Source organism: Capricornis sumatraensis, chromosome 1 (genome assembly GCF_032405125.1).
Source record: "Capricornis sumatraensis isolate serow.1 chromosome 1, serow.2, whole genome shotgun sequence".
Lineage (NCBI taxonomy): Eukaryota > Metazoa > Chordata > Mammalia > Artiodactyla > Bovidae > Capricornis > Capricornis sumatraensis.
This window is the reverse complement of record NC_091069.1, coordinates 188217342-188230449: the sequence shown is the minus strand read 5'-3', so window position 1 is coordinate 188230449 and position 13108 is coordinate 188217342. Positions and strand designations below refer to the sequence as shown.

The 13108-nt window shown below is 38.4% G+C and overlaps 1 protein-coding gene across 1 annotated transcript in view; it reads right to left on the bottom strand.

Moving 5' to 3' along the window:
• The window catches only part of EHHADH (enoyl-CoA hydratase and 3-hydroxyacyl CoA dehydrogenase), a 67920-nt gene that overhangs the window by 29223 nt on the left and 25589 nt on the right, over window positions 1-13108 (bottom strand). The window contains exon 4 of the mRNA XM_068965314.1: window positions 7110-7221. Within this exon, the coding sequence (XP_068821415.1) occupies window positions 7110-7221 (112 nt within the window). The remainder of the gene's footprint in view (window positions 1-7109; window positions 7222-13108) is intronic.

Sequence of the window (13108 nt, the reverse complement as noted above, 5' to 3'; positions counted from 1 at the left end):
AGGGACACAGAATGGAATATGAAAATGCGGCTACTAAAAGGATCTTTGGGGCAGCTGAACAGTGGAGACAAGAGATACCCACAGGATGGACTGAAAATTCCTTCAGCTATAATGATTTCTTCTGACCTGGATTTCACAAAAGTTGGGAGTACTGCTACTGTTTGTATGGAGTCAATGAGATTTCAGGTACTTTTATTCTGTTTCAAGGATCTGAAGAGACAGCTCTGTATATCCAACCCAAATGCTCATGCTGAGATTTGAACTTGTTCTTTCTTATGCTGCTCTGAGTGTAGACAATAACCACTGTTCGATCTAATGAGAGCCAAGCCTTGATCTACTACAAAGAGACTGGAGCAACTTGAAGTTGAGACTTCTCCAAGCCACGTAATCTCGTTTTTTTTTTCCAATTTCCTTTGTGGCTTCTTTTCGAGCCTTCAGAAAAAAAATTCTACACAGAACACTTGCCAGATGCCATTTTAAAGTCCCCCTAAAATTATAGAGACTACTTAAAAACATAGGATGATTCTAATGTTAGCATTCTTCTCATTTATTGTGACCTTTTCTGTGCAAATCAAAATCCATCATACTCTTACTGCTTTTACCTCTTCTCTTCATCATGTTAAAAATAGTGATATTTCTATAAGCAGCAGTGTTTTGAAAAAAGTGAATCCTAGATCACTTTTTTGCTTTTTGTCAAAGAAGCCAGGTTCCTTCCTGATTTCCTTCAAGATATCCTTGCCCTTCAGGCTTAATACTGAAAGCAGGAACACACAATTCCTCAGTATTCCTCCAAATGCTTTAATTTCTATCAATATAAACCTTAGAATTCACAGACTCATTTCACACTGTTATGAATTCCCACCATATTTTATGCTTCTCTGCTTCCTTTCTATTTTGCCCTTTCCAGAGTGAACCCTCTCGTGTGCTTTGAATTTCTGTAGTATGTTGGGTTGACTGTAAGCATTCTCTTGTGAATTCTGCATTAGGGACTTAGAACAGTTCACATTCTTAAAATTGCAGTTACCCTACCATTGTAAATTAAAGCAATTTCTAATCTATTTTACTGAAGACAAGAAATTTAGTTCTCCTAACTCCCCTTTCAAGCTCTACAGAATTTATAACACCTCCTTATTTAAAGGCGAAAAAAAGCCATTTTAGACTTTAGTCTAAATTTCTTAGTAACTGTATCAATTACTGTATAAATTATACATTAGATTGCCGGGAGAAATATCAATAACCTCAGATATGCAGATGACACCACCCTTATGGCAGAAAGTGAAGAAAAACTAAAAAGCCTCTTGATGAAAGTGAAAGAGGAGAGTGAAGCTCAACGTTCAGAAAACTAAGATCATGGCATCTTGTCCCATCACTTCATGGGAAATAGATGGGGAAACAGTGGAGACAGTGTCAGACTTTATTTTGGGGGGCTCCAAAATCACTGCAGATGGTGACTGCAGCCATGAAATTAAAAGACGCTTACTCCTTGGGAGGAAAGTTATGACCAACCTAGATAGCATATTCAAAAGCAGAGACATTACTTTGACAACAAAGGTCCATCTAGTCAAGGCTATGGTTTTTCCAGTAGTCATGTATGGATGTGAGAGTTGGACTGTGAAGAAGGCTGAGCGCTGAAGAATTGATGCTTTTGAACTATGGTGTTGGAGAAGACTCTTGAGAGTCCCTTGGACTGCAAGGAGATCCAACCAGTCCCTTCTAAAGGAGATCAGCCGTGGGTGTTCTTTGAAAGGAATGATGCTAAAGCTGAAACTCCAGTACTTTGGCCACCTCATGCAAAGAGTTGACTCATTAGAAAAGACTCTGACTCTGGGAGGGATTGGGGGCAGGAGGAGAAGGGAATGATAGAGGATGAGATGGCTGGATGGCATCACTGACTCGATGGATGTGAGTTTGAGTGAACTCCGGGAGTTGGTGATGGACAGGGAGGCCTGGCGTGCTGCAATTCATGGGGTTGCGAAGAGTCAGACATGACTGAGAGACTGAACTGAACTGAACTGAATGATATATTAGTAATAATATAGACTCACGTTATTTTCTAATTTGGACTGTGTGCACAGTTCTGTATTGTGGTTTCTGTGTCAAAGCACAAGTGTTTTGATTAGCAGTTCTCAAAATTTTTAGTCTTGAGACCCCTTTGTACTCTTAAAAATTATGGAATACTCTTAAGAGCCTTTGTATATGTGGGTTATTTCTATCAATATTTACTATATTAGAAATTATAACTGAGAACTTTAGAAATGTGCCTTTATTAAATCACTTTAAAATAATCATGATAGACCTATTACATATAAACATAAATAATTTTATGTACATAATCCTATTTTAAGAATTTAGTGAGAAGAGTGTCATTGTTTTACATTTTTTAAAATTTCTTTAATTTCTGGCTTAATAGAAGATAGCTGGGTTTTCATTTCTGCTTCTTCATTCAATCTGTTTTGATACCACATGGCATAAAATAACCTCTTATTATTACAAAAACCATGCTGACTTCAAGGACTGCCTCCCCTCCAGCCCCCTGTACCCCACACAATGGTCTTAGGTACACCTAGGAGTCTGTGGGTCACACTTTGACAACTCCTGATTTGGACCACATTTAAAGACCATGTAGCATCTTATATATGAATCCATACATTTAGAATTTATTTGTGGCTGGTGTGATTTTAGCTACTTTGAGAGTAACCTTTTGTTGTATTTTGTTTTTATCCTTTGGAAGCTTGCAGGATTCTATTTCCTGAAAGTTTAAAACCTTTATCAAAACACAAGGCATTGACATTTCATCAGATTTTCCAGGAAAATGGTGTGTCTGCTAAAATACAATCTCTGATTCTTTTATGTATCTGAAGAGTTTCTTCCCTTTTTCCCTTTGATTATTGCTTCTCCCATTTTTGCTTGTGCTCTGGAAGTGTTTATTATTCGTCGCAGAGACCTCTATTAGAGACCTTCCATGTCTGCTGCCTTCATTTACATTTCATGTATCTTTTAAAAAAATTCTTCTGAATTCTATAAGTGGGTCTCTATCCTCCATGTTGCTGATTCAGTAGTCTGTTCTATTGCATCCTTTTTTCAATGCTTTAAAAATTATTTTGGCTAACATATTGATTTCAAACAGGTTTTTTATTTAATAAATAATATATTTTCTTTTCTAATTCAGAATATTGAGTTTGCTAACCTTTTTCTTTAATCTGTTTCAACAGACTCACATTTATGTTTCATTTTTCTAATGTCATAGCATATTTTCATAGATTTTAGGTTGAGTGTTAAAGGTTTTGTCTGTTAGTTTGTCTTAGTCATGAAATAATATTTGCTCATATGTATTACTGGTGACTGGGAGCCATGGGTACTAAAACTTGCCCTTAACATCCTGTTTGAATTCAGAGAAAACCCACCTGGACCTAACTAAATCTGAAAGGCTGGCAGGATAAAGATGTCACTTGCAATTTCTTCCCCAGTACCCTGGGTGCACTTCAGTGAACAAGGGAGATGGGATCTAGAAAACAACAGCAGAAGGAAGGGCAAGGCACTTGTAGTTCTCCACATCTGAATGGATGGAAAACATCAGGGATGAACTGCAATGTGCCCAAGCACATCTTTTGTGGTTACTGCTAAAGATTCAGTTGTTTTCAGATGGCATTTTAGGGAAATTGTGGAGAAGCGGCAGTTATTGTAATTGATCCACTTTTCCAGAATTACCTCTCTCATGGTTTTCAGAAGAAAAGGTTAGCTATTTACTCATTAATTTAATCTAAATTTATTTACATATTAATTTCCTACAGGGCAGTGCCTACAAAGCTGGTGTTTTTCCCCATTAACATCAGTAGGGAATCTTCAACTTCCAGTAACAACTTTTTTTTTTAGCATCCTTTCTCAGGAAAAATGTTTTCCAGAAGCAAGACATCAGGAATCTAAAATAAGTCAGCAAACTGTGCTCCTTCCAGAGGCTCGGAGAGAGAATCCATTTCCTTGGCTTTTCTGTCTCTGAAGGCTACCCACGTTTATTCTTCTCTTCCTCCATCTTCAAAGCCAATTTGTACCATCTTCTTTCCTCTCTGACCTCTCTCCTTCCACTTCTGAGGGCCCTTGAGATAAGCGGGGCCCACCTAGAAAATCCAGAATAATCTCACATCTTAAGATTCTTAATTTAATCACATTTGCAAGGTCCCTTTTGAATGTAAGGTAATATATTCACAAGTTCTAGGGATTAGGATGTGGACATCTTGGAGAGGGGCATTGTTATGCCTACCACAGTTACTATTTATAAAATATCTCCTAGGTGACAGGTACTCTAGCAGAAGCATGTCATGTAATCTCATTATTCCTTAGAACAACTATGTGGTTGTTTTACTGATGAAAAAACAAAGACCAAGATGAGTTCAGACAATCTTGCTTCTAAATTCCAGGCCAGTCTATCCAACTGTCTTACCTGACAACTCCACTTGGATGTCAAACTTCACATGTCCAAAACTAAGCTCTTGCAATTCTTCCCTACAACCTGTTCTACAAGCAGAAATCCCCATCTTGGTAATGGCACCATCCTTCCAGCTGCTCAAGCCATTTAAATCATTCTTCTCTCCCCTTTCTCTCACCTCTACATTTGATATATCACAAGATCCTGGTTGGCTCAAAATATATCCAGAATTTGACCGTGTCTCACCATTTACATTGTTACCACTCAGGTCTACATTTCCATCATGGCTCCCTTGGATTATTAAAGCACCCTTCTAACCAGTCTTCCTATTTCTGCCCTAACCTCCCATCAGTATAGTTTCAGTAGCCAGAGTGATCTTGCAAAACACACAAGTGACAGCATGTTACTCTTCTGCTCAAAACACTCCAACGCTTTTCTACCTCATTAGGCAGAAAAGTCAAAGTTCTCTCTATAATTTTCAAGGCTCTATAGGATGTGACTTCACCCGCAACTACTCTTTCCCTTACTCACCTCACTCTAGCTTCATTGACCTTCTTGCTGTTCTTTGAAATTTCCAAGTAAGCCTTACCTCAGGGCTTGGTATTTGCTATTTTCTCCATGTGAAATATCTTCCACTAGATATTGGCGAAAAAAGCTTCCTCAATCCTTCAGGTCTTCACTCACATTCATTTGTAGGAAAACCTTTTCTAGCTATCCTACCTATAAAATTTTACCCACCCCCCAGCCTATCATTTCACATTTCCCTTTTCTGCTTTATGTTTTCTCCTCAGCGCTTGTCTCCATCTAATCGACCAGATATACTACTTACATAATAGGTAGCCGTGGCATTTAGTAAGAGTACCCAGCATGGTAGCTGGTCACCAAAGTGACCTGCCGTGTGTTTGACCTCTGGGTATTTAAGCTCCCCTCACAAGCTGAATAGGAAAGACTCGTATAATCAATAAGATAATTCAGAAAAGATGGCATGAAACTCCAAAGCTAGGTCATAGAAGACACTGCAGTCTTTGCCTTGCTCCCTCTTGGACCAGTTACTCTAGAGGAAGCCAGCTTCCATGTTGTGAGGGGATACAGGAAACTCTAGGGAGAGGCCCCCGTGGAAAGAAAATGAAGCCTTCTGCCACAGTCAACAGGAACCAGCCATCCATGTGACTCAGCCATCCCAGAAATAGATCTTCCAGCCCCATTCAACTTTTCAGATGACTGTGGCCCCAGTCAGTGTCTCGGCTACAATCTCAAGAGAACCCTTGAGCAAGAACTCAACTAAGCTGTTCCAAAATCACTGACCCACAGAAACAAGGGGAGAAAAAACACTGCCAATCAAACCATGACTCCAGGGAATGTAAGAAGCATCTTGAGTTCAAAGATGTGGATACCACTGTGCATTTTTGAACAGATGGAATATAATAATGATAATTATTCTTATCGTTGCTATTTTCTATATGTAATCTCTATAAGCACAGGAGTTTTGGTAAGTCTGATTTGCTGCTATAGGTCCACTGCCTGCAACAGGGCCCAGCACATGAGAAAAAAATTAAACAGCTATTGCATGAGTAAATAAAACAGAATTTGTACAAAGCATACATGTTCATATGTAGCACAGCTAGGATTCAAGCTCAGGTCTTTAATTCCAAAGCATGTGCTCTTTTTATTGCCTGTTCCTTGGGATACAGTCTGTTACCAAGATGTTCATCTTATTTTTACTCAATCCTCCTCTTTTACTAGAAAGTCAGATGTAGGAATAATAATATATAGCTAACATGTATTACCATGTCTAGGACTGTTCTAAGCACACTGTATTCATTAATGCATCTGATCTTCATCATATCACCATATGGTAGGCACTGCCGTTATATACATTTATGAGGAAACTAAGGCACAGAGAGGTAAAGTGATTGACCCCAGGTCTCACATTATTTCTGTTTGGAATAAACACTGATGCATGCACTATCTTCCAACCTTACTTCAACTGGAAATATCTTTTATGTCTTTTAATATTTGGTAAATGCAGGGTCTCTAAGGGCTTCTTTGGTGGCTCAGCTGGTAAAGAATCTGCCTGCAATGCAGGAGACCCTGGTTCAATTCCTGGGTTGGGAAGATCCGTTGGAGAAGGGATAGGTTACCCACCCCAAGATTCCTGGACTTCCCTGGTGGTTCAGGTGGTAAAAAAAATCCACCTGCAATGTGGGAGAAATGTTTTCTAGTGTTGCATTGTTCACATTCTCTACTGAAAGATTACAACTTCTATTTGAGGCTAATATCTTCACACCTGGGAAATGAAAAATTCAGTCATTTCCAAACTAAAACTTGAAATCTTTCCTTGGAAATTCTAGTTTTAATTCTTGTTGTATATTATGATTTCTGAGTAAGATCTGAATATAATGCACCCTATGCAAAAGCAGTGTCTATGAGTAGACTCTTAAATGTGATTAGGGCTTTGTATATACTCTCATCTAAAAGGTACACATATTTGCTCTTCATGGTAACTTTTGAGAAGCTCTCAGGAAAGATATTCTTTCCATTTTACAGATGAGAAAACTGACATCAAAGAAGTTAAAGTATCCTCTTAACATTACATGGGTAGAAGACTATCAAGCCAGAATGTTTCTAAATCCTTGTCTATTTCCTCACATTGATCCAGGCTGCCATTGGCAGAGTTAGTACTCACCTGAGATAATCAAGTCAAGTGCAGCAGGCACTCCAACAAGTCTGGGGAGAAGCTGGGTTCCTCTTGCACCAGGAAGGATTCCTAGTGTGACTTCTGGGAAGCCAACTTGAGCCTATCAAAGATTGAAGGCATAAAGGTCATTAGAATGAGATGCTACATTCAGAGTCAAGGCAAGCATTCCCTTGGGTTTCTCACACCCTCAAAAACATTGTTGCACAGAATTCAGTGAAGGTTTCTACAGAGGAAATCAATGTATACCCGCTCCTTTAATTAACAGCATAAACAGAACTGTGCCATCACTAAGTCTTCATGTTGAAACACATCCCTAGCTCCTTATACATTTTTTTCTCTGACTTTATTACAACCTGTCTCAGCCAACCCAAATAATAATCTCCAGAAACAGCTCTATGGAGCCCTGAAAGAGCCAAGCAGCCAAGAGATTACAAAGACAATCCAAAAATTGGGAGAGAATATTTTCTAATCATATGTCTGGAATATATAAAGAACTTTTAAAACTCAATAATAAAAACATAAGTGATCCAATTAACATGAGCAAAGCATCTGAACAGACATTTCTCCAATAAGATACAAATGGCTAACAAGCACATGAAAAGACGTGCAATATCATTAGCCATCAGGGAAATACAAATCAAAACTACAAGATACCACTTCATAACCACTAGGATGGCTGGCATAAAAAAAAAAAAGACAGACAATAACAGGTTTTAGAGAGGATGTGGAGAATATAAAACTCTCATACATTGCTTGTGGGAATGTAAAATGCCACAGTCACTTTGGAAAACAATTTGGCAGTTTCTCAAAGATTAACCATAGAGTTTCCATATAGCTATATAAGATCATGGTATCTGATCCCATCACTTCAAGGCTAATAGATAGGGAATAAGTGGAAACAGTGGTAGATATTATTCTCTTGGGCTCCAAAATAACTGCAGATGGTGACTTCAGCCATGAAATTAAAAAACATTTGCTCCTTGGAAGAAAAGCTATGACAAACCTAGACTGTGTATTAAAAAGCAGAGACATCACTTTGCCTACAAAGATTCAACTAGTCAAAGATGTGGTTTTTTCAGTAGTCATGTACAGATGTGAGAGTTGGGCCATAAAGAAAGATGAGCTCTGAAGAACTAATGTTTTCAAACTGTGGTGCTGGAGAAGACTCTTGAGAGTCTCTTGGACAGCAAGGAGATCAAACCAGTCAATCCTAAAGGAAATCAACCCTAAATATTCATTAAAAGGACTGATGCTGAAGTTGAGGCTTCAATACTTTGGCCAACTGATATGAAGAGCCAATTTATTGCAAAAGACCCCAATACTGGGAAAGATTGAGGGCAGGAGAAGAAGTGGGTGACAGAGGATGAGAAGGCTGGATGACATCACCGATTCAATGGACATGAGTTTGAGCAAACTCTGGGAGATAGTGAAGGACAGATAAGCCTGGTGTGCTGCAATCCACAGGGTCACAAAGAGTCAGATACGACTTAGCAACTGAACAACAACAACCCAGATATTCCACTCCTATATACATAACCAAAAGAAATGAAAACATGCCCACAAAAAAACACTTGTGCGAAAATTTTCATAGCAACATTGTTTATAAATCCAAGAAAGGAGAAACCATCCAAATGCCCATCAAGTAATGAATGGATAAAGAAAATATGGTATATCCATAAAAAGAAATATTCAGTCATTGGAAGGAATGAAATACTAATGACATGCTACAATGAAAAAAATAATGCTGAATGGAAAGAAACAGACACAATATATTATATGGTTCCATTTTCATGAAATGTTTAGAATAGGCAAATCCATATAGACAGAAAATAGATTAGTGGTTGCTAGGACTGGGGTAGAGGGAAATGGTGGGTTACTCCTAAACGGTGTGAAGTTTCTTTGGGGGGCAATGAAATATTCTAAAGTCAGTTGTGGTAAACACTGCATAACTCCGTGAATATACTAATATACTATTGTACTGTACATTTTAAATGAGTGAATTACATGGTATATGAATTATATCTAAGTGAAGCTATTATAGAAAGGAAGGTAGGAAGGAAGGAAGGAAGAAAGATAGGAAGAAAGAAAGTCAGGCAGCAATCTCAATTCAGATGAGAGGGTGACCTTGAGACCTTAATCACATGACTTCCCTAGTCTTAAAAGTGGCCAAAGCTCTGTTAGTCATTTCCCAGGTATAAGGATGGGAGGAGGAGGATACTTAAATACAGACCGCCATTTATCCAAGTTGTGATGCCAACAGCTCCAATATACCTGGAATGTTTGAGTCTCTCTCACATGAGGCTTTCCTAGCTGTTAATCACCATTTCCCCCACCACTGGTCATCCCCATTCCCTGACTTATTATTGCTTGTAACTTAGATCTGCATTCAATGTTCAGAAGGTCATGATATAAGGAACACAGAAAAAGGAACACAAGATATGTGTCTTTATTTATGCGTGTGTGCATGCTAAGTTACTTCAGTCATATCTCTTTTTGACCCCATGGACTATAGCCTGCCAGGCTCCTCTGTCCATGAGATTCCCTAGGCAAGAATACTGGAGTGGGTTGCCATCCCCTCCTCCAAGGGATCTTCCTGACCCAGGGATCGAACCTGAGTCTTGAGGCTCCTGCATTGCAGGCAGATTCTTTTACCTCTGAGCCACCAGGGAAGCTCATCTTTATTTATAAGTTTCATTAAAAAAATTAAAACAAAGGGAAAAGGTTAAATAAATTATGATGAATCTATTAATATAAGAGGGGAATTATATAACCATTTAAAATATTTTTAAGAAATATTTCCAGTAAGATTAACAGTAAATTTCTCATCAGAAACTATGGAGGCCAGAAGGTAGTGGGATGACATGTCTGAAGTACTGAAAGAAAAATACTGTCAACTAATAATTCTACTTCCAACAAAAGTAGTCTTTAAAAATGAAAGCAAATTAAGACATTTTTCAGATAAATAAAAACTGAATTTGTTGCCAGCAGATCTACCATACAAGAAATGCTTCAGCATAAAATGAAAAGACACTAGATGGTAACTTAAATCCACATGAAAGAATAAAGAATACTGTTAAAGGGTAATTATATGGGTAAATATAAAAGACAGTATTAATGTAATTAATTTTTTGCTTGTAATTCCTCTTTTTTCTTATCTGATCCAAAAGGCCATTACATTAAGCAATAATAATATATTTATGCTTATGGGCATGCAATGTATAATGATATAATTTGTGACAATAACAATATAAAGGAAGTGTGTAACAGAACTGTAAGGGAGCAAGTTTTTCGCATACTATTGAACCTAAGTTAGTATGAATCTGAACTGCTGCTGCTGCTGCTAAGTTGCTTCAGTCGTGTCCAACTCTGTGCGACCCCATAGACAACAGCCCACCAGGCTCCGCCATCCCTGGGATTCTCCAGGCAAGAACACTGGAGTGGGTTGCCATTTCCTTCTCCAATGCGTGATAGTGAAGTCACTCAGTTGTGTCCAACTCTCAGCGACCCCATGGACTGCAGCCTACCAGGCTCCTCCGTCCATGAGATTTTCCAGGCAAGAGTACTGGAGTGGGGTGCCATTGCCTTCTCCGATGAATCTGAACTAGTTTATTGCAAATTAAGATGTTAATTATAATCCCTAGGGCAATCACCACTAAGAAAATAACTAAAAAATATACAGTAAAAGAAACGATAAGAGAATTTATCCATTTATCCATTACCAGAACTTATCCATTTAATATAAAGAAAAGTATTAATGGAGAAATTGAAGAATTAAAAGAAATATAAGATGTAGAAAACAAACAGGAAAGTGGCCAAAGTCCTTCCTCATCCGTAATTATGTTAAATGTAAATAAATGGTAGACACTGGTAGAATGGATAAAAAATATATAATAATAATTTAAATATGGTATTAGTAGAAAATAGAATACAATAAAATGCCATAGTTTTTTTTTTTAAGAAAGGTTGCAAAGAAAAATAAATATAAGAAAAAATGTTACACAGGAAAAGGATCAGAATGAAAAAAGATAAAATGTTAATAGCAGTTATTTCCGAACTGTGAGTTTATGGTGACTTTAATTAAAGATGATTTTATTGTATTTTATAGTCTATTACAATGATGAATATTACCTTTATTATCAGAAAATATATCACATAAAAATATTACTATTGTAGGGCAGGCATCACAAACTTCAATCTATATGTCTAATAACCTAAATTAAATCTATTTTCAGAAATAAATGGATTTATTAATTGTGTGCTGTTTTCAATAGGAACATGTCTTCTTCAGTTCAGTTCATTCACTCAGTCGTGTCCGACTCTTTGCAATCCCATGAATCGCAGCATGCCAGGCCTCCCTGTCCATCACCAACTCCCAGAGTTCACTCAAATTCACGTCCACTGAGTCAGTGATGCCATCCAGCCATCTCATCCTCTGTCATCCCCTGTCATCCCCTTCTCCTCCTGCCTCCAATCCCTCCCAGCATCAAAGTCTTTTCCAATGAGTCAACTCTTTGCATGAGGTGGCCAAAGTACTGGAGTTTCAGCTTTAGCATCATCCCTTCCAAAGAACACCCAGGGCTGATCTCCTTCAGAATGGATTGGTTGGATCTCCTTGCAGTCCAAGGGACTCTCAAGAGTCTTCTCCAACACCACAGTTCACAAACATCAATTCTTTGGCTCTCAGCCTTCTTCACAGTCCAACTCTCATATCCATGCATGACTACTGGAAAAACCATAGCCTTGACTAGACAGACCCTTGTTGTCAAAGTAATGTCTCTGCTTTTGAATATGCTATCTAGGTTGGTCATAACTTTCCTTCCAAGGAGTATGAGTCTTTTAATTTCATGGCTACAATCACCATCTGCAGTGATTTTGGAGTCCCCAAAAATAAAGTCTGACACTGTTTCCACTGTTTCCCCATCTATTTCCCATGAAGTGATGGACCGGATGCCATGATCTTAGTTTTCTGAACGTTGAGCTTCACTCTCCTCTTTCACTTTCATCAAGAGGCTTTTTAGTTTTTCTTCACTTTCTGCCATAAGGGTGGTATCATCTGCATATCTGAGGTTATTGGTATTTCTCCTGGCAATCTTGATTCCAGCTTGTGTTTCTTCCTGTCCAGCGTTTCTCATGATGTACTCTGCATACAAGTTAAATAAGCAGGGTGACAATATACAGCCTGACGTACTCCTTTTGCTATTTGGAACCAGTCTGTTGTTCCATGTCCAGTTCTAACTGTTGCTTCCTGACCTGCATACAGATTTCTCAAGAGGCAGGTCAGGTGGTCTGGTATTCCCATCCCTGTTAGAATTTTCGACAGTTTATTGTGATCCACACAGTCAAGGGCTTTGGCATAGTCAATAAAGCAGAAATAGATGTTTTTCTGGAACTCTCTTGCTTTTTCCATGATCCAGCGGATGTTGGCAGTTTGATCTCTGGTTCCTCTGCCTTTTCTAAAACCAGCTTGAACATCAGAAAGTTCACTGTTCATGTATTGCTGAAGCCTGACTTGGAGAATTTTGAGCATTACTTTACTAGCATGTGAGATGAGTGCAATTGTGCAGTAGTTTGAGCATTCTTTGGCATTGCCTTTCTTTGGGATTGGAATGAAAACTGACCTTTTCCAGTCCTGTGGCCACTGCTGAGTTTGCCAAATTTGCTGGCATATTGAGTGCAGCACTTTCACAGCATCATCTTTCAGGATTTGAAACAGCTCAACTGGAATTCCATCACCTCCACTAGCTTTGTTCGTAGTGATGCTTTCCAAGGCCCACTTGACTTCACATTCCAGGATGTCTGGCTCTAGATTAGTGATCACACCATCGTGATTATCTGGGTCATGAAGATCTTTTTTGCACAGTTCTTCCGTGTATTCTTGCCACCTCTTCTTAATATCTTCTGCTTCTGTTAGGTCCATACCATTTCTGTCCTTTATTGAGCCCATCTTTGCATGACATGTTCCCTTGGTATCTCTAATTTTCTTAAAG